Source organism: Spermophilus citellus, assembly GCF_964194105.1.
Source record: "Spermophilus citellus genome assembly, chromosome: 9".
Taxonomy (NCBI): Eukaryota; Metazoa; Chordata; class Mammalia; order Rodentia; family Sciuridae; genus Spermophilus; species Spermophilus citellus.
Window position 1 is genome coordinate 58,922,849 of NC_138191.1, and position 22,094 is coordinate 58,944,942.

General features: G+C 44.4%; 1 protein-coding gene across 1 annotated transcript; it reads left to right on the plus strand.

The window, feature by feature from the left end:
* The first annotated feature begins 1,042 nt into the window (after positions 1 to 1,042).
* GFI1 (growth factor independent 1 transcriptional repressor) lies at positions 1,043 to 11,281 on the plus strand. Its single transcript, XM_081308523.1, has 7 exons — positions 1,043 to 1,096; positions 3,591 to 3,800; positions 4,122 to 4,304; positions 6,034 to 6,521; positions 6,643 to 6,780; positions 7,792 to 7,957; positions 10,976 to 11,281. The coding sequence occupies exons 2-7, from the start codon at positions 3,686 to 3,688 to the stop codon at positions 11,152 to 11,154; spliced, it is 1,269 nt and encodes a 422-aa protein (XP_081164649.1). The 5' UTR covers positions 1,043 to 1,096; positions 3,591 to 3,685; the 3' UTR covers positions 11,155 to 11,281.
* The last annotated feature ends 10,813 nt before the right edge of the window (positions 11,282 to 22,094 follow it).

Below are 22,094 nucleotides of genomic sequence, written 5' to 3' on the forward strand. Positions count from 1 at the left end.
AAGGACAGGTGCTGGGGTACAGCCTCAGGAGGTGGCAGAACCCGCGCTCGTGGTCTGCTGTCCTAGCCTTGGCCAAGCAGGGCGGGGTGAGCCTAGCAGCGGTCCTCGCTGCCCCCGCGCGCTCCCTCCCGGGTGGCCTTTAATTTCGCAGCTCCGACCACCGGAAATTAGCAAAAGGCTGAGCAGACCCGGCGGAGTGCTCTGGGAAGGCGCACCCACCGGTCCCGCCGGGCGCCCGCGGGACGCGCCGCCAGGGCCCTCTCCGCCGGGGGCTCGGCGCTCGCCCACCTCTTCCAAATTTAACCATTACCTAAATCCGAAGGGAAATGAGCAAACCTCTCGGATTGGGTGTCAAGGTATTTTCAGCCTCGTTGGGCGTATTTATCCCGAAGTGTTTCCACAACAAGCTATTTCGGGGCCCCGAGGCAGGTTTCGCTCTGCGGACGCAGTGGCCACTCGCTGGGCTCCAGGCCGGCGGCTCCACGCGCCAGTGATTCATGCCGGATTCCGGGGGGGGGGGACGTGCAGCCCAAGCAGACCGCGGGGTTGGGGGGGTGCCCACGACCAAAGGAGCAGGGAGGCCTCCTCCGAGCGGAGCACCCCCGGCTCCCGCCGCTCCAGGCAATCTGTGTCCTGAATCGAATCTGTGACTTCTCGCTGCGGAAGTCTCCCAGGAGCCAAGAATAGTTCAATTTTCTTTCTAGTCATTTCTAGTGCCTGGGTGACGGGACCTCTGTGTTCCTCCATCCCCCGCTGGTCCACAGAGGGGAGGGGGAATGGGGAGGTCCGCGAAAGGGCGTCCAGGAAGCGGGCTAGAAAAATCAGGTCCTTAGGCCTCCTCGGGACCACTTGTTCAAAGGAGGAGCGCGCCCCTCCGCCCAACTAGGAGTTGGGGGATAGGTCTGAGAGGGCTAGCGAGCTACTCTGTAACGCTCAGGAAGTGAAGCTTGTGGTTTTGGGGGCTGAGCTCAAAAGGAGATTAAAAAAGAGAGAGAGAGAGAGAGAGAGAGAGAGAGAGAGAGAGAGAGACAGAAAGGTCTCTCCCGAAAGCAAGATTCAGTTTGAAAACTGGTGTGTCCGCGCCCTGACCCCGCAGGTAGGTTTGCTGTACCTCTTCTGCGCTTCCTGCCCTGGTGGGGGTGGCCACAAAGACTGGCAGGGCACTGATACTGCGGGGGCGACCAGAGGGCGCTGGCGGGTCCCCACCTGCTGCCGGCACTGTGTGGGAGTTGCCAGAGCTCCCGCTGCTGGGTTCGGGCGCCACCAGCGTAGTGGGGCTGGGAATTTGGAGTAGAGGGGCGAGCGCCAGAGGTTTGGTGGTTGGTCGGCGGAGTGGGATCCCATCCTCCCCCCCCCCCCCCCCGGGGAAGGAAACATCAGGTGGGAAGACTGCGACAGCTGGTCTCGGAAGGCCGCTGGATTAGCCCTCTTCAGCTCCCGCCTTCCCGGTCCTTGACTGGAAAGAGAGGCCCAGCGAGCCGGCGAGAGCTGAGGGACCCGCCCAGCCCCTGGCCTCCAGCTGCAGCCTGAGGTTGTGTTCCCACGCATTCACCTCTTCGCCCTACTACCTCCTACCCGAATCCACCTCCCCTTCACGCCCACCCCCACAACTAGCAAGCTAGCTAGGGTGCGAGAGAGGCGCGAGTTTGTGGTCCGGGTGAGGAGGCCTCCTCTGTGTCTACCTTGTGCCAGATCCAGCGCGGGAGCAGACATCACTTCTGCTCCCCACCGGTCCTGCTTCTGGCCAAGCCACAGGCAGGCCCTCGGGACGGGACTTCGCCCTGTTTTCCTTTCCTCCAAGTTTCATGGTTGTTTTTTTTTTTTTTTTTTTTTTTTGAGATTTTAAAATTATCTATCTATCTATCTATCTATTTTGGCGTTTGTGGCATCTAATTGTACGAGCACATTGTGCAGGAAAAACTGAAGCTGCAGTGCCCCTGCCCAGGGAGCCATCCTAAATGGAGGCAGACAGCACCCTCACCCCTTTAGGCATTCTGACGCTTAGATCGCGGGAAACGTCAATGGGATTCCCGCGTCAAGTTCCAGACTTATTTCTCCTAGGCGTATTCTCACTCTTCTGGGGAAGGGAGCATAGTAGGGCAGAGGATCTGGAGTGGGGTGAGTGCACTGCCAGAGACCAAGTTCTCTAGGACTCATTCTGCGTAGAGAAAGTACCAACAGTTCTAGTGACCTGCATCATGCCCGGGAACGCAACGGCTGCGAGTCCCGCAGTCTCAACCGCGCAAAGCCCTAGCACAAGGAGTTCTGCCCCGGCATGGAGTCCCCAGAGCCCTGGTTTCTGAACTTGATGAGGCTTGCCATTGCGGCTCTGCCCGTAAAGGTTACAGCTGTCTTGAGAACCCGACCCCCATCGCCTTTGCAGAGAAAGGAAGACAGATTCGTTTACCCCAGACTCCTTGGTCGCGGGGTTCCGCCCCCGGAGCCCGCCGCTAGCCAGGCTGGAGTCTCCGCCCCGCCTCCCCGCCGGGCTCCGGTTTCGACCCGAGATTAGGTGAACTGATTGGGGTTTAATGAGAGCGACGCAGCAGACAGCTAGCTCCCTACTGCGCTGGCTCCCGGACCCTCGTTTTCTGTCCACGGCCAGCACAGCCGGCACGCTCAGTTGTCTTTCTTGTCCGTTAAGCCATCGGTGCTCCATGAACTTAGGACGCCGCGCGGTTCCCATTCAGCACGCCCAGGTTGGTCTCGACATCACTAGAACAAGATTTTTGGGGAGCAGAACGGAAAGTACTATTTCCCAGGACCTGGTTTTCGAGGTTAGGCCTCCATTGTCTATGGTGACTTGTGACGGTTGCAGCCGTGGCTGATGACCACCGCACCCTCAACTTGGAGACAAACTTTTCCCTGTGTGGGGCGAGAGTGAGTAGCGAGCAAGATCACCCGGATGCTAGTTTCTCCCGGGGCAGAGGTTGACCCTTTGCATTCACCCCCCTCCACCACCGCGTCACCTTCCTTTCCCTTTGCCCTCCCGCCTCCCTTCTCTGGCCTCAGTTGCCCGCAGTAGTCCTATTGCTGTCCCCCTCCCAACCCTGTCTTTCAGTCCAGCCCAGGGCACCCCGCTTCTGACCCTCTTTCACTTCAGTTTGTAGTGGGCTCTTGGAAGTCTTGGCCTCTTCCGGGTCCTCGACCACTGAGTCATCCTCGGCCCTTACTGACCCGCGTGTTCCAGCTCTCCCGGTCCAACTAGGCAGGCAGTGGGTGGTCGAGTTGGAGTAACGGACTGGTTGGGAACTATGGCTCTCCAGAGAGTTTACACTAGCGAGCTTTAGTAAGGAAGGGGAGGGGCCGGGGGCGTGGGCAGAGCAGAGGAAAGGGGCCTGAGCCAGGGCCCTGGGACAAGTTTTACCACTGAGCTGAGCTGTGGCAGTGCCGGGAGCGGACAGGGCTCGCGCCACCTGTCCGAGTGCCACCTGGTGAGCGTTGTGCATGGGGGGGGGGGTGCCAGGCCCCTCCTCCCACGGGCTTTCTTTGCTCCTCCCTGGCTAGCGTTCTCCCTTTGCCTCGGTACCCAGTCCCGAACCTCGGAGGGTGCTGACTCGCGTTTCCACCCGATTTTCCCTTCAACTCAGGTCTCTGCTGGGGCTGAAGGAACACTTGGAGTGACTGTGGGCTGACGGAGGCTATAGGAACATTTGGAAAGGAGTGGGGAAAGCGTTGGGCCACCATGCCGCGCTCTTTTCTCGTAAAGAGCAAGAAGGCTCACAGCTACCACCAACCACGCTCCCCGGGACCAGACTACTCCCCCCGTTTGGAGAATGTACCAGCTCCTGGCCGAACAGGTGCGAGGCGCGCGGGACCCGGCAGGGCAACTCCCTGGGACACCAACCTTGCACCCTGCCTCATCATTTCTTGGGAACCCGGGGAGGCGACCCCGATACCCGCCTTGTTGTCTTTTTTTGTTTCCTACTGTTGTGATTCCTCATGAGCTTGTCTAGGTGCCAGGACCTTCCTGAGACAGCTTTCGGATCCAAGAGGGTTTCTGGTCTGATCGGAGTGGATAGAGGAGGACGCTCGGGTGCCACCGTCTTGCAGGGCACCATTTCAGAACCCGCAAGCTCGTCCGGGCTCAGCCTAATTCCTCTCCTGATTCCTCTCCGCAGACAGCATTTCGAGTTCAGGAGAGGGGAAGGCGGAGCCCGGGGACCGTTTGTCACCTGAGTCTCAACTGATCGAGGCCCAGGACAGAGCCTCTGCGTCTCCGGACAGCTGCGAGGGCAGCGTCTGCGACCGGAGCTCGGAGTTTGAGGATTTTTGGAGGCCTCCTTCACCCTCCGTATCTCCAGGTAGGAACCCGTTGGGAGATTCTGTGGTAGGGGCCGGGAAACCCAGCATTGAGCTGGGAACTGGCGCGGTCTTGGGCGCAGAAATGCAAAAATGGCAACGGAGTCTTACGCTGAGGAGGGAACTTATTCGTGAGGGATGGGTCCCAATGGGGGAAGCATCAGCCTGTTCTGCGATTGAAACAGTTTGCCCCATCACCACCCCGAATCCGCTGTCTACTTTTAAGGCTTTGGAACCCTGGCTGCAGGTAGTTTGCATTCGTTTGCGTGGAGCTGACCGGTGAGAGAAAACAAAGCAGATATCTCCACTGGCTACTCCAACGTTTAGTTGTGGTGGTTTTTTTTTGTTTGGTTTTTTTTTTTTTTGTTTGTTTGTTTTTTGTTTTTTGACCGGAATTGATTTGTTTAAAGATATTATGATCCCAGATCCCGGAACCCAAACAAATGGAGACCCGGTAGTCTCAGCCTGACTGAGCTGGGCGCCAAGTGGAAGAGAGGGGTCAATGAACAAAATCTCAGCTCCCTGCTCGGTCTTCACAGGCACAGATTGGGGGCTTCTTTCATTTTTCGTTCTGCCAATATGGTCCAGCCTCGGGACCAGCCTACTGGGTTTCATTTCCAGCGAGCAGTAGAGTTTCCTGCACGTTGGGTGGGGGCAGGGCTCGGGTCCTGGACGGTAGGAGTAAGGAAGGAGCAGACCAGCCCAATTCTGCCAAGGCGAGTTGTTTCCAGATTATATTTATTAGTTTTAAAAGATCATCTCCACCAATCCCACACTCAGTGAGTTGACTTGATCAGACCTGCAGCTCCAGCGAGGAAAGCCAGTAGTGGAGGGGTCTTTCTGGCTGTGTATGATACCCCCCATGGAGAACAGGGCACCTCCAGAACCCTTCTGTCTGAAAATCAGGTTGCAGCTTTTCACTACATTGGTCAGCCTGGACTGGAGTGTGTGTGTGAGAGAGAGAGGGGATGGTGTGGAAGGGAAGAGAACAAATCTACTAGTTTTAGCCAAGTTCACGTGGAAGGGTGCAGCAGGATTCAGGAAGCTTATCCTGAAGATGTTGACTAAATCTTTTTAATTGTAAAGTCATTCTTTCTGAGAAATTCGTCCCCCTGCCACTCCATCAAAATATAATAGGAATAGGGTTGGAGAGAATTCGGCACCCCTTTCCCGCTATTTCTTTGCTACCTACACTAGGCACTTAACTTTGAGGATCTTAACACCTTGAGGTCTTTTCGGACATATGCGTCTTCAGTAGTTCCGGGTCCTCTCCCTTCTGCATCATCGGTCCGGGAAAGAAAACCGATTGATTGTGAACGTGTAGTGGCTTCGGAGAGTGTTGGCGCTGATGTCTGGACCTTCTGCCCAAGTTCAGGGACTAAACAACCGCGCTTTCTCCTCCCGCACAGCTCAACTCTTTGTGTCTAGACGCGCCTTGTCCTTTATGGGACCTCCAGGTGCTCCGATCCCGCCAACGGCGAGGACTTCCGAGGCCCTCCAACAGAATTTACCTTTCTCTCTATCTGCTGTCATTTTAACCACCAGTTTGCTACCCTGCCACTGACCCGCGAGGCCCCAGTGTCCTGGCTATGTTTTACCCCGGAGCGCCCCTGGAACTTTGCGTGGCACCCGCACACGCACTGTTCTACAAATGTTGGGCGCCTGGTAATGCTTGGTGCACCCGGCTCCGCCCTGCTTAAATCTGACCTGACACCCTCCTGTGCTCTACAGCGTCAGAGAAATCCATGTGTCAGTCGCTGGACGAAGCCCAACCCTTCCCTCTGCCTTTCAAGCCGTACTCATGGAGTGGCCTGACGGGTTCTGACCTACGGCACCTGGTGCAGAGCTACCGGCCTTGTACAGCTCTGGAACGCGGCCCCGGCCTCGGTCTCTTCTGCGAGCGCACACCGGAGCCTGGCCACCCGGCCGCGCTCTACGGCCCAGAGAGGGCTGCAGGCGGCGCGGGGGCCGGAGCCCCAGGAAGTTGCAGCACAGGAGGTGGCGCTGGCGGTGGCGTGGGCCTGGGGCTCTATGGCGACTTTGGATCTGCTGCGGCCGGGCTGTATGAGCGGTCCACGGCAGCGACCGGCCGGCTGTACCCGGATCGCGGCCACGAGCTACACGCGGAAAAGGGTGCTGGTGTCAAGGTGGAATCTGAGTTGCTGTGCACCCGCCTTCTGCTGGGCGGCGGCTCCTACAAGTGTATCAAGTGCAGCAAGGTGAGATTCCTGCGCGCCCAGCCTTGGCAGCCCGGTGCCAGCGTCCCCGGCCCGCGTCCCGCCACTGCCCGCTCCCGGCGGCCCCTCTCAGCGGCCTTCTCCCCGGCCCCACCCGTCTCAGGTGTTCTCCACGCCGCACGGGCTCGAGGTCCACGTGCGCAGGTCCCACAGCGGCACCAGACCCTTTGCCTGCGAGATGTGCGGCAAGACCTTCGGGCACGCGGTGAGCCTGGAGCAGCACAAAGCCGTGCACTCCCAGGTAAGCGCAGGGCATACTGACTGCCGCGCGCGCAGCCCTGCTCAGGTCTTCGAACTTGAGATCTTTTGTTCGTCCTCTGTGCGGCACCAGACGCTCTCAGCAAGGTGATTTTGGCCCCACTGCCTCCCAGTCTCCTCCTCCAGTCCCTCGGTCAGGTCCTCTTGCCCTGATGTAGGTGTATTGGGAAAGGTAGGTGGTAGCAGACTCAGGCCTTGAAGCAGTCTTGCATTTGGACGTCACATCATTGTGAGCCTTTGGGTGTGATCCTAAACATTCCTTTGGGTTTGAGGAAGGTTTGGGTGCACTGAGACTTGCTGCTGATACATTAGCTCTGTTTCTTTGTCCGGATTTTTTTTTTTCCCCTGCCAAATGGTTGTCACTTAATTTGCATTAGCCCCTCCTAACTGAAAAAGAGCATCTACTAGCACATTTTTCAGGCTGTTCTTGCATTTATTCGTTTATAACTATTTGTTGCCTAACTTCCAGGTGACTAGTACTTCAGAATTCTATAGCACACCAGCTCCTTGATAGGATGCCCCACGGAGAGTACAGTTTAGTTGAAAGACAGAGGGTAGATAAGGAAATAAGTACACAAATGGCTATGACAGAAATCTTATTTACAAAGATTTGTTAACTTAGAGTATCAGCCTGTCTCCTCCAACACCCACAATGGCTGAGGGGTGGAGGCATCTCAAGTGACTGAGGTTTAAGCCTCCAGTTGAAGAAGGTGGAGAAATGTGTATAAATGGGTGTCAAAAATGCAGGGTGAGGATAGTTTTTGCCATGAGATTTGGAGGGTTGTGGGTGAAAAGTGTTTTGATAGAAATAAAAATGTTAAGGGGTGGGTGTTAAAGGAGAAGTATGGAGAGTATGGGGACTGGAAGTAAAGGGGAGAAGGGAGGATTATGTAGAAGGAGAGCCCTGGCTTTGGAGTTTTTAGGGTCAGGTTAGTGGTGAGGAGGTAGCAGCCTAGGTGTTTGCAGTAGGAGTGCTGCATCTCTCTCTCTGCAGGAGCGCAGCTTTGACTGTAAGATCTGTGGCAAGAGCTTCAAGAGATCATCTACACTGTCCACACACCTGCTTATTCACTCAGACACTCGGCCTTACCCCTGTCAATACTGTGGCAAGAGGTTCCACCAGAAGTCAGATATGAAGAAACACACCTTCATCCACACTGGTGAGCTGAAGATACCCAGAGGCCAATATAACTCACCTTCTCTGATATTCTAGCCCCAGTGAGAGGTGGATGAGGTTTTCTGGATGGAGCTAATCACTGCATGTTAAAGAAAACAAAGAGACAGATTCTTCTAGGTTCATTCACAGATGTGATTCTTCCCAGAGCGGACTTGATCTGGGATTGTGTCTCAAGGACCAGCAGGTCAGATTGCAGGTTCTCCATCCCTGGAAAGAGTAGGTTTTTTTTTTTTTCTTTCTTTCTTTTTTTTTTTTTTTTCTAGTTTAGCAGCTGCTCCAACTGCTTCCTGCTCTGGGTGAAATATGAAGCCCCAGAGACCTCTCAGAGTTTTGCTCTAAATGTTTACCTAGAGATTGAAGACTTTCTGTAGGGCTCCCACAGAGGCTTTTTTGGGAGGGACTCATGTGTTGCCTTTCTACTGTATTTTTAGGAGTCAAGAGCTTATTCTACTTGAGGAGGAAAAAACAATGGCAATATTACTAAGCTCTGTTAAACTGCATTATCTCATCTTATTCTCACAACAACTTCAGGAGATAGAAACTATTCCTTATCCCCATTTTAGAGATGAGAAAAGGAGGCACAGAGGGATTAAGTAAACTGCTCAAGGTCACGCTAGCAAGTAGGGGGCCAGAGCTCAAGTTCAGGCCTATGTGACCTCTCAAATATCTATGCTCTTGTCCTGTTTATCCTACTCTGTTTTCAAAGTCATGAGGATTGGTAGACACAGAAAGCTTCTCTTCACGTATGGCTGTTTTCACAAAATCAGCAATTTTATGCCTTAGTAGTGATAATTTCTTACCTGTTGTAGCGTTTTATAATTTACTCAGTGTTTTCAAATCTGTCATTTCATTTGATACTTCCTGTCACCCTATAAAGTAGAAAAAGCTGCTCTTACCATCCAGAAACTCATAAACATTGAATGATACCCAATATCAGACTATAGAAATCATGACACAATTGAACATTTTGACTGCCAATCCTGAATTTTTCCCTGAGCTATAACTCTGGCCCTGTTTTTTTTTTTTTTTTTTTTGTTTTTTTTTTAAACAGGGCCTTGCTAAGTTGCTGAGGCTAGCTTCAAGCTTGAGGTGCTCCTGCCTCAGCCTCCTGAATAACTGGAATTACATGTGTATGCCACTGTGCCTGGCCAGATGAAGGTTTTAATGCCAGCAGCTCATGGGTTCACCTCCAGGAACACATTATTTTTTTCTTTTTGTGGTGATGGGAATTGAACCCCTGAGCCTCATGCATGCTAGGCAAGCACTCTACCACTGAGCCACATTCACAGCTCCAGGAATGTTTCTTTTAATTCACCAAGACATTTACATTAGACCTGGAATTTTTGACAGTGTTATTGCAGAATATGAATATTCATTTATAACAAATGACACTGTGTTCCAAATAGCTACTGTTGATATTTATGAATATTCTTGGACAGTGTAGATATTCCTATCCAAAATCTCAGAAAAAAAATCCTACTTTAATCATACCCATTTGCCTGAAATTTCCATAGAATTCACTCCTTTATAAGTAAAGGTATTTAAGACACTCATCAAAATGCAACTAGGATCTTGACTGAATGAAACATGAAATCTTTATCAAACATTTACATTATAGCTAGAATTGGTTTCTCAGATTTGTTTGAGCCTAAAGAGATAGGATAACTTTTGATGGGTGATTTCTTATCCAAGAAATCTGAAGCATGAAAAGAAAAGAGAGCATAGCAAGAGGGAAAGAAGGTTCCTCAAAATCAAACTTTATCTGTTTGCATTTTTAGCCCCAATACTATTAATGCTATGCTGGGGTTATTTGAAAATAGATGACATTTACCTAAATGTCACATAGTACATGAGATGGGGAAAAGACAAAACCTTTTCATGTCTAGTAATTTATTAATCTTTGGTAAAGAGTTGCTGTCATATAAATAATCTTCCCAGGCATGGTGGCATGTGCCTATAATTTCAGCTACTTGGGAGGCTGAGACAGGAAAATTGCAAGTTCAAGGCCAGCCTCAGCAATTTAGTGAGGCTCTAAGCAGTTTACCGAGAACCTGTCTCAAAAATAAAAAAATTAAAAAAAAAAATTTTAAAGGGCTCCTTGGTTAAGCACCCCTGCATTCAATTCTCAGTATCAAACAGAATAGAATTCAGTAGAATACTATGATTAGTCTCATAAAAAGAAAGTAAAATCCAGGCAGAAAAAGACTAGTTACTTTAAGAAATACTTTGTGGCTGGGCATGGTGGCACATGCCTATAATCCCAGTGACTTGGAACACTGAGGTTGGAGAATCACAAGTTTAAGGCCAGCCTCAGCAACGTAGCGAGACCCTGTCTCAAAATAAAAGTAGAAAGGATTGGGGATATATTTCAGTGGCAAAGTACCCCTCAGTTCAATAGCCAGTACTGGAAGAAATGAGAAGAAAAGAAAATAAATACCTTGTAGCTCAAATGTGGACTTTTAAAATAAGACTTTGAGAAATGTCTATGCCTCAGATACATTCTGTGGTCCTTCAAGATCAAGAAAGAAGACAGGCTCTCTGGTATACAAAACCAACACCCACTTGGAAACTCAGATTTGAAAACTTCCTCTGAATTAGAGCCAAGTCACACGGTTTGTAGGACAGCTCCTCCCACCTCCTGTTGAACATCTGTTCTGGGTGCTCTCTGCTTCTAAAAGTCAGGGGAGTCCTCCGAGGTGGATTCAGCTGGGGAGGGCACGTGGCCTTTGCTCTGTTTCCGTTTAGCAGGAAACGGTTTGAGGCCTCTGGCTGGGAACCCCCACTCAGAAAGTCTCCCTTCCACCTGGTGTACCCATGACTTCCCGGGACCACATTGCAGGCTGGGAGTCAGTTCATGTTGCAACGCATCCCTCTTTGAGTTGCTTGAAGGTCTTAGACTGTGGTGCAGCCAGCTGCTGCCAAGAGCATGTGGGTCACAGTGGATCTCCTCTAGCTTTGTCATAAACTCATACTTTCTCCCCTCCCCCTTCCATTCCCGCAGGTGAGAAGCCCCACAAGTGCCAGGTGTGTGGCAAGGCATTCAGCCAGAGCTCCAACCTCATCACCCACAGCCGCAAACACACAGGCTTCAAACCCTTTGGTTGTGACCTGTGTGGGAAGGGCTTCCAGAGGAAGGTGGATCTCCGGAGGCACCGAGAGACACAGCATGGGCTCAAATGAGCACCCTCACTGGCTGCAAGCAGCAGCTACACGACACTACGGAGGATGGCTTCCCTGCTTGCCTCTAGCCTCTCTAATTTCTCAGGCTCCCCAGTCCAGTCTGCAGATCCCACCAAGGTGAATCCCCTTCACCTTACTTTCTGTAGCTGCCAGAGGGAACCACAGCAACTCGCTGGACTTTAGGCTACTCTACACCTGAAGATGTGAAGTCAAGTGGGGATCAGATAAAATCTTGGACTCCACAGTTCTTCTCATTTCTACCCTGTTCCACAGACAAGAAATTTCTTCAGGTGTTGTCCCTCTTCCTGAATTCCCCTAGATTCTTATGTGGAAGAGAAGGAGCCCCCATTTACAAGTGGACACATGCTATAGTTTTAGCTAGAAAGAAGAGTGAGTGTTTTTTTTTTTTTTTTTTTTTGTTGTTGTTGTTGTTTTGTTTCTTTCTGGAAAGTTTGTTGACCCCTTTTTGTTGGGTGCTGCCTGTAAATCTCAGAGGAATCATTTCTCCTCCTTGAAGAGTGGTTCAGAAACTGATTTGGGGAAGGATCTTAATTCTTTTGAAATCACCAGATGCACCATCAAGCCTGCCCCAGGAAGAAACAGAAAAATAGACTTGGTGATGAGAGGAGGATCAGAGGTCCTTTCTGCAGGAGGCCTGTGAAAACCTCACCAGAGGTTAAAAACGTGAAGCAGTGAACAAGATGTCATTTATTCATTCAGCAAATATTTATTAACCTTTGGTTACCAAGGTACCAGTTACTATGCTAGGTACTAAAGAGCCAGAGATTAAAATCATAGCTCCTGCCTCTGCCCCGCAAAAGCTAACATTTGTACCTCCAGGTGGCTGGGGTCTGTGCTTTTTTCCCTTCCAAGGGAATGCTGAGACGAGAACACAGAATCTTGAACCTTCCTTTTTGATCCTTTTGGATTTTTATCAAGTATAAAAAGTAGCTGAAGAGTTATTTCAAAGATTCATGTGTATACTCAGTTTTTATTGTTAAGCTGATATTTTTAAGATGTCTGAGCTTGTAGGCACATAGGGTTGAAGGCCCTCTGTCTTCAACTCTTTGGCCTTCCATGTGTACCATATGGGGGAAAAGGCGATATTTTTACTTTAAGTTTGTAAATGATTTTAGATCTTTTGAAGTGCATTATGTTTGTTATTACATATTTATTAGAGTGATGTATTAAGTTAATAAAAGATTAAGACTATTACCAGATTGCCTTTTATTTAGGCAGGGAATTTGAGAAAGACTTTTGCTTTTTTCTGTGAGGGAAACTGGCACCAAAGGAAACTACAGTGGAGTATAAAAGTGAAGGAGAAATCAATGTACAAAGAGTAAAATCCTATTGCTTTGATGTGTGTGTGTGTGTGTGTGTGTGTATTCCCCTCCCCCAGATACTTCCTTCTTGATTTTTTTTTGTGTGTGTGTGTGTGTGTGCTGAATATCAAAACTGTTGCCTCATGTGTGCCCTAACACTGAGCCACATCCCAGCCCCTTCATTCTTATCAGAAAGACTGGGAGGTATATAAAACTAAGATCCTACCTTGTAGAGTTCCAGTGGTCCCACAGGTACATAAGCTTTCCTCTGAGAATTTAAATGTATTATTAATTTTTTTAGTGGGCCAAAAGGTTCCTAGATGAATAAAGAAATCACAAGCCTTTGGTCTGGAGGTCTGAATCTTAGTTGAGGTTCTAGCACAGACACATCATGTGACTCAGACAAATTCTTTGACTTCCCTGATACTAGTTTTCTTGACTATAAAATTTGGATATGGTCCTGTCATCCCAATCCAACTCTGACTACTTTGATTCTGTGGAAACTGGAGAAGAGAAAAAATATGAGTGGTTAGCAAATGCCAAGCTGAAGGCAAATTCCAAGCTTAAAGATGCATGAGTTGTAGTACAGTGGGGATCCAGGTTTGTGGCTCTATCCACCTGTGGATCCTTTAAGAGAATGAATACAATTCTGAACTAAATCCCTACTACCTGGGTTCTAACACCTCCCAGCCAGACATTCAGGGCTTGCATGGCTCTGGTGACTACCTGCAGATTGCCCATTTCCATTCAAATCTACTCTATACTTATTGATTAAGTACCCTGGTAAGCCTGGCAGTGTTCTAGGTGGTGGGGATACAGCTATAAGGATGATGTCCTGTGGAGCTTTATTTGATTACTGCTGAACTTTCAGCCCCCAGAACAGTGCCTGGCACACAGTAGATGATCCTGTAGGCTGGCTGTGCTCTCAGTAGCTCAAAGGGAAGAGAAATTGGTTGAGCACCAAGAAAACAAATAAGACACACTGGCATTCTGTGTTGGTAGGTCAGCAGGACTTTGATAGCTGCTTTTCTCCCGTCCCTCCAAATCTTGTTCCTTGGCTGTCCTCCTTTGGTTTCCCAACACCAGGCCTTTGCACAGTACTTTACTTTGTTTAAAATTTAAATTTGTTTACTATGTAACACAGATTATAATAATTTTTCAGAACTGATAGGTGATGGCCAGGAATGGTGGCACACACCTGTAATCCCAGTGGCTGGGGAGGCTGAGGCAGAAGGATTGCAAGTTCCAAGCCAGCCTCAGTCACTTAGTGAGGCCCTAAGCAACTTAACAAGACTATCTCAAAAAAAAAAAAAAAAAAAAAAAAAAAAGGACTGGGGATGTGGCTCAGTGATTAAGTGCCCCTGGGTTCAATCCTTGGTACCTGGTGGGTGGGTGGGGGGGGGGGAAGAACTGATAGGTGATGAGGAGATGAACAGTTACAGTACATCCTGGGAGGCAAAGCTCTCAGTGAATAGGATGACAAAACATCCTTCTCACAAAAGTCACCACGCACACTGGTTGAGTATTTTCAACCTGGTTTGAAGAGTATGACATTGCACTGAGGGTTAAGTAGAACTGATTGAAATCTAGGTGTCTGCCCTCTCCCACTCTTCTCTGATGACATTTAGAATTCTTGGTCCATTTTCATTTTCCCTATTTATGCTATAAATAAGGAATTCTAATTTTGATTAACTGTATGGCTTTTTTTGGGAAATTAATTTATCTTTATATTCCCAGTTCAGAATCAAAACAAATTACTGTGCCTTTTGCCCGTGTGAAATTTGAAGATTGCAAATGTCTGTCTTAATGTTATTACTTGACTCCATTAAAAATAGATTGTGAATATTCCATGTCACATTATTCATGAGGTAGGCTCTATGCCTTTTGTCTGCCGGAGTAACAGTAGAAAGGGTAACAAGAGACACCAGAGCACACCTTTGTTTCTTTCACTAAATTTTTAATAACACCTCCAGCTAGCCAGTTGGTGAAGCTCAGCTCTTGCATAAAAGTGGAAAAGCACAGCTATCTCTGAGAAGCCCAACTCTTTCAGTAGCTAATTTGAGTTTGTGTTCATCTACACCAGGCATGATTAAATTACCTATCAAGTGTGCAGGGCTATCAGGATTCAGGCCACGTAAAAGGTGAATTTCATTTGATTGATCTGAGTCACAAATGGAACAACTGAGTTATAAAAGCCCCGCCTTAATTAAAGGGATAGCAATGGATCACTCCCTGGTGACTTTTGACAGTCATTACCCTCAGAAACTGGGTGGTGATAGTGATTTGACCCAAGTCATTTTGTCATGTGCCTGTTTGTTTAATCTGATCATTTAACAAAAGGAAACTCAGAGGAAGACATAAAAGGACTTCACTAGTTCTCACTTTGCATTTCTAGAGCACTTTTTTTGTTAAAATCTGTGCGCTATATTATCTCTATTGTAAAAACTTTTCAGGAAATACATAATACATTTATTTTAAATTTTTTTAGTCATTAAGTCAGATTTTTAAAAAATTTTTTTAGTTGTTGATGGACCTTTATATTTTATTTATTTGTATGCAGTGCTGAGAATCAAACCCAGTGCCTCACACATGCTAGGCAAGTGCTCTGTCACTGAGCCACAACCCCAGCCCAGTCATTAAGTCAGATTTAAAAAATAAAAATTTCAGGGCTGGGGTTGTAGCTCAGTGGTAGAGCACTTGCCCAGCATGCATGAGGCACTGGGTTTGATCTTCAGCACCACATAAAAATAAATAAATAAATACCTTTATACGTATTGTGTTCATCTACAGCTAATAAAAATAAAAATTAAAAATTCAAAGAAATTTCACTCAAAATCTTTCTAACTTTAAAATTTATGTTTTTTCCTCCTTTCTTTTTTACCTCTTTCTTCCTTCTTTGCTTTTTTTCTTTCTTTTTAATGTTCCTTTTCAAACTTTACCCACAGGTGTGTTTATTTATATTTTATATTTTTAAACTGGCAATCAGGACATTTATAATTTATGTCTAGAGATAGCTCTTTATTTATTTACAATATGGACACATATTTAAAACTGAAATGTATTTTACAGTGAGGACAATTTTTTGATTTTGGATTATGTATTATTAAAATCTTAGTATTTAATTAGGAATTTTACTACTTATTAAGACCTACTAAGGAAAGGTCTTTTTTGAAGCTTAACATTACTCACATTTTGCCCCCTGGTACTGATACTTTACTACTGAGGGATACTTTACTACTGAGCTACATCCCCAGTCCTTTTTATTTTTTATTTTGTGTCAGGGCCACGTTAAAATGCTGAAGCTGGTTTCAAATTTGGAATACTCCTGCCTCATTCTCCCACGTTGCTTGAACCACAGGAGTACACTACCATGCCTGGCTGATTTTTGCTTTTCATATCTGAAGAATTTCCTCCCTAATTGGTGGTTGTAAAGTCATTGCTTATATTTTCTTCCAAAATATATTTAAAAGTTTGCTTGTTATATTAGCTTTTTTATCTAGTTGTATGTGTATGGAATAAAGTAGGATCTAATTTAAAATTATTTTCTCCACTTGGATAACCAATTACCAACCCAACATTTATTGCATATTCCATTTTTTTTTCTCTCTGATTGAATGCTACCTCTGTCATATGTCAAGTTTCTGTTTCTGTGTGGTTCTATTTTGGGGCTTGTTGATCTGTTTCCCTGGTCATTTTGTCTATCTCAGTGCTTAAGCCATAGTCTTTTAAATAATTTAAATTATAATAAACTGATGATAGCTAGTAAGGAAAGGCTTCCCTCTGACCTGTTTTGTCCTCTTCAGGAATTGATGGTTATCCTTGGCCCTTTGTTCTAGGATGTGCAAAAGTATTGAAATTGTAGCTTATGTTAGATTTATTTAATTTTGGGAGAACTGAAATAATTTGATATTAATCCTTCCCATCCATATGAATGGCATATTGAGGGTTGGGGTTGTAGCTCAGTGGAAAAGAACTTGCCTAGCATGTGTGAGGCACTGGGTTTGATCTCCAGCACTGTATGAAAATGAATAAATAAATGTGTCCATCTACAACTAAACACTAAAAAAAAAAAAAAAAAAAAAAAAAAAAAAGAACTGGCACAGTTTTTGTTTTAATTTTTTTAGTTGTTGTTTTATTTATTTTATTTATTTATTTTTATGTGGTGCTGAGGCTCAAATCCAGGGCCTCACATGTTCAAGGTGAGCACTCTACTGCTGAGCCACAACCCCAGCAGCACAGTACTTCTTAAAATGGCATGTTGATCACTTATTTAGGTCACTTTTATGTCTTTCAGTAGCATTTTATTTTCTGCATATTTTATTTTTTTATTCACTATTTGTTTTCATTGTTTTAAAAACTGCATTTTTCTAATCGTTTGCTACTGGCATATGGGAATAAAATTAACTTTTTTTGTATGTTGATCTTGTATCCTGAAACTTTGCTGAATCTGCCCTTTTTTAGTTTGTTGCAGATTATTTTGCATTTCCTTTTTTTTTTTTTTTTTTTTTGGTGGTGCTGGGAATAGAACCCAGGGTTTCATGCATGCTAGGTAAGTCCTCTTCCAAAGAGCTAAATCCCCACCCCTTTATATTTATTTATTTTTAGACAGGATCTCTTGAAGTTGATCAGGCTGGCCTCAAACAGGATCCTACTGTCTCAGCTGGCCAAGTAAATGGGATTATAGGCATGCCACCATACTCAGCTGATTTTTTTTTTTTAGAATTTATATATAAGATAATCATAAAATATACAAATTTATTTCATCTTTGTTTTCCTCTTTCCAATTTGATTTTTAAATTTTATTTGTTCTTTTTAGGCATACATGACAGTTGAGTGTATTTTGATATATTATATACACACATGGAATACAACTTATTCTAATTAGGATCTCATCTATAGTTCGCAGCCAGCGCAGATGGCCACGTGGGAAAATCCTAAGGGAGTTTAAATTAAAGACACAGACTCCAATTACCTCTAAACCAGCTCCAGGACAGCTCTTCAAACCCCCAGCCTCAAGCTACCCAGGGAACTAGTGAGGTTTACTGAAGAGGCTAGGGAGAGAGAGCGAGCCCGCCAGAGAGAGGGCTTTGATTGGGGAACAAAGAATTCTGGGAAAAATCCCATCCAATGAAAGTCAAGGCGGGCAGTATTGCAAGGTCAGGTGCGATGATTGGATCTTTGGGGGCAGTGGTGAGACATGCCTCTACACTGCCAAGCCCTCAAACCCAAGAAGGGTTGGGAAATCTCTAACACATAGTGTCTGATCGCTGGGGAGGTAACTCAATCACGTGGAAGGATGGCCTCCCACATCCATCCTTGTGGTTGTACGTGGTGTGGAGTTACACTGGTCACGTATTCATATATGAACATAGAAAAGTTATGTCTGAAAGTTCTACTGTTTTGTTATTCCTATCCCCACTCCCTCTCCTGTATTCCTCTTTGTTTAATCCAATGAACTTCTATTCCCCCCCCCTCCCTCATTGTATGTTAGCATCTGCATATTAGAGAGAACATTCATCCTTTGTTTTGGGGGGATTGCTTATTTCTCCAATTTGTTTCTTGCCTTACTAGTAGGACTGACTAGAGCTGTATTGAATAATCTTTGTCTTATTCCTAACTTCTAGGCAAATACTTTTAATTTTTTACAACTTAATGTGAAATTTTTTTGGTAGATAACTTTTAAGAGAACAGGTTAAAAATTTCTATTTCTATTTGGTAAGAATTTCCATTTCTTTATCTCTTGACCCCACCTTGTGCTAGGGATTGAACGCAGGGCTATGCCCTCAAAGTGCTTCACCACTGAGCTGTACCCCCATCCCTATGTGTGGTTTTAAAATTTTTTTATTTGTTCTTTTTAGATATACATGACAGTAGAATGTATTTTGACATATTATACATACATGGAGTATAGTTTCCCATTCTTTTAAAAAATATTTATTTTTTTAGGTGGACTCAATATCTTTTTTAATATTTATTTTTTAGTTTTCGGTGGACACAACATCTTTATTTTATTTTTATGTGGTGCTGAGGATCAAACCCAGCACCCAGGTGAGCATGCTACCGCTTGAGCCACATCCCCAGCCCTGGACACAATATCTTTATTTTACATTTATGTGGTGCTGAGGATCAAACTCGGTGCCTCATGCATGGTAGGTGAGCACTCTACCACTGAGCCACAACTTCAGCCCTAATTTCCCATTCTTATGATTGTACATGATGTTGAGTTACACTAATATATATGTGTTTTAAAATAATTAATCATTAATAGGTATTTAATTTTATTGTACAATTGTTTTTTTTTTCAAATCTCTTGAGAGACTCATGACTTTTATCCTTTGTAAACATGGCAAATAGCATTTACATATTCCCTAAGATTAAACTATCCTTGCATTGCTGGGGAAAATTAATCTCAATTTAATCACTTTTTGAAAAATATAACTTACTGGGCATCACTTCATATGCCTATAGTCTCAGCTATTTGGAAGGCTGAGGCAAGAGGATCACTTGAGCACAGGAATTTGAGGTCAGACTGGGCAATGCAGCAGGACTCTGTCTCAAAAGTACAAAACAATAACAACAACAACAACAAGAAAAACCTAAATTTTTTCTCCTTAAACATTTTTGAAAAAATTTCAGGGGCTGGAGATATAGCTCAGTGATAGAGTGCCTATATAGCTTGTGGGAGATCCCGTGTTTGATGCCCATCACAGAAATATTTTTTTATTAACACATAATAATTGTGCATGTTTATGGAATACAGAGTGACATTTTAATACATATATAAAGTGTATAATGATGAAATCAAGATAATTACATTTCCATCTCCTTATCATTACTTCATATTTTGAGAACAAGCTACTTTTTCCCCCTGACTATTATTTTGGATTCTTATATTTATGCTTATTAGTGAAACTGGCTTATAGTCTTTCTTGCTGATACTGCCCAAGGTTTGACTCATCTCAAAATTAGTAGGGCAGCACTTCCTTTTTACTTTTTTCTGGCACAATTAGTGAAAGGCAGAGATAATATACTCTTTTTTAATATTTATTTTTTAGTTGTATTTGGATACAATATTTTAATTTTATTTATTTATATGTGGTGCCAGCGATTGAACCCAGGGCCTTGCATGTGCTAGGCAAGCACTCTACCACTGAGTCACAATCCCAACCCTGATAATATGCTCTTTGAGTATTCGATACAACTCCTTATGCTTTTTCAGTCTATTCCATTTTCCGCCCTTAAACTAGCTATAATACTTTATATGTTTCAGGAAATATTTGTTTTTTTCTAAGCATTCAAATTAATTGCCACAATCATTTCATAATGTTCTGGTTTTTATTTGTTTGTTTATTATTTTATTTTTTTGGTATTGGGGATTGAACCCAGGGGGTGTTTTTTCCTTTAATTTAAATTTTTTTTCAGTTGTAGATGGAGACAATACCTTTATTGTATTTATTTTTATGTGGTGCTGAGGATCAAACCCAGTGCTACACACATGCCAGGCAAGCACTTCACCACTGAGCCGCAACCCCAGCCACTCAGAGGTGCTTTTACTACTGAGCCACATCCCAGCTCTTTTTATTTTTTACTTTGAGACAGGATCTCCCTAAGTTGCTGAAGGTCTAAGTTGCTAACACTGTCCTTGAATTTGTAATTCTCTTGCCTCAGCCTCTGGAGTTGCTGGGATTACAAGTGTTGGCCATCATGCCCGGCTATATTCTCTAATTTTAAAATTCTACTTATAATTATATTCAATTTTTCATTCTGATATTATTTATTTGGGGCCTTTATCTGTTTATTGTTTATTTGTCCCTATTTTGTTTTTGAAAGGTTTTTATTATCATTCACTTCTACATATTATCTAATAAGATTTGTTATTGACAGATGTCTTATCTAGCAGTGCATTCAATCTTTCTGAACATGTCTTTTTTAGTATTTTTATTAGTGATATATAATTATATTTTGTACAGAGAATATAACCCACATAATATTAATTCTCTGATATTTTTGAGATTTATTTTGTGCCTTTATCCATGGTCAATGTTTATACTTGAAAAGAATATTTATCCATGGTCAATGTTTATACTTGAAAAGAATATATATTTTTCTAATTGCTAGGTACAAGTTCTTTATATGTTCATAAGATTAAGCTTATATCTATATTATTAAAATCTACCTCCTAAATAACTCTTATCTACTTAATCCAATACTGAGAAAAATAGGTTAAACTCTTCAATGGTGAACTTTTTTTTTTTAGGCCTTCCACATGATAGGCAAGCACTCTACCACTGAGCTACATCTCTGCTCATGGTGATTATTAAGTTATAAGTGTCTTACTTGAATTCTGTCAACTCTGTTACTTTTGCATATTTTCAAGTTTGTCAATAGGTGCATAAAATTTTGAACCTAGTATGTGTTCCTGGCAAATTGTTCCTTTCCATCATTATTCTGTTGTATTCTTTGTCTCTAATAATTCTTTTTTTTTTTACTCTAAAGTTTATTTCATCTAATGATAATATAGTTATACTACCTTTATTATAGTTGTTTTTTCATAGTATTTAAAAAATTATGTCCTTATGTTTTAGGTATGTATCTTTGTAAATATAATCAACTTATTATTGTTATCATTTTAAAGATGTAAATATAATTTCCAACTGAAAATTTAACTTCTTAAATCGTGTGTGTGTGTTCTTTCATTTCCAATAAGCTTTTTTTTAGATGGGGGAGCAATGGGGATTGAACCTAGGTCCTTGCACATACTAGAGAACTGCTCTAATTCAGAGTTACATCCCACTCATTTAAAAAAAAAAAAAACAACTATATTTCAAGGCAGAGTCTCATTAAATTTCCCAGATTGACCTTGAATTTGCAATCATCCTGCCTCAGCCTCCTGAGTAGCTGGGATTACAGGAATGTACCACCATGCAATAAGCCTTTACTAATAAAAAGAAGCAGGGGTTGGGGGGCGGTGAGAGGGGAGAGAGAGAGAAGGAGAGAAGGTACTCAACTATTTTATCTCCAAAGACTAGATACTGGCAATTGATTTTTTCTGGTATTCAAAGAACGATCATTTTTAAAGCCTGAATTTATTGTAACTGTAGAGGAGAAGCAAAAGCAGGAAGTTAGATTTCCCTCTTGATGCTACTTTTACAAACTTCATTGAGAATTTTTTCATTTGGGGTAGATTTGGAAGCCTAGTTTCAATTCTGTCTTTTAACATGAATTAGACAATTTATGAGGTTACCCTTTCTGAGAAGTAGAACTGATTGGCATTCCTCTATTAAATTTGCTACAATGGTCATCCTTCAGTTGTTCTTAGAGTAAGGAAGGTTGGAGTGGGTGCCTCCTTTGGGAGAGTCAGGAGCCATCCTTTCATTAACTTTGTGTGTGTGTGTGTGTCTGTGTGTGTGTGTAATTTATAACATATATGTAGTTGTAGATGGACACAATTCCTTTATTTTATTTATTTTTATGTGGTGCTGAGGATTGAACCCAGTGCCGCACACGTGGTAGGCAAGTGCTCTACTTCTGAGCTAAAAACCCAGCCTCCCTTTCATTAACTTTAACTTTTAGTAGACTTGTTTGTATTTCATCTCTTGGACATACCATCCAAGATAT

Bases quoted from the DNA above. Each gene is read 5' to 3' on its own strand.
- GFI1 (XM_081308523.1), top strand. From the start codon at position 3,686: ATGCCGCGCTCTTTTCTCGTAAAGAGCAAGAAGGCTCACAGCTACCAC. The intron at 3,801-4,121 runs GTGCGAGGCGCG...TCCTCTCCGCAG, and splicing joins ACCAGCTCCTGGCCGAACAG to ACAGCATTTCGAGTTCAGGA. The intron at 7,958-10,975 runs GTGAGCTGAAGA...CCATTCCCGCAG, and splicing joins ACACACCTTCATCCACACTG to GTGAGAAGCCCCACAAGTGC.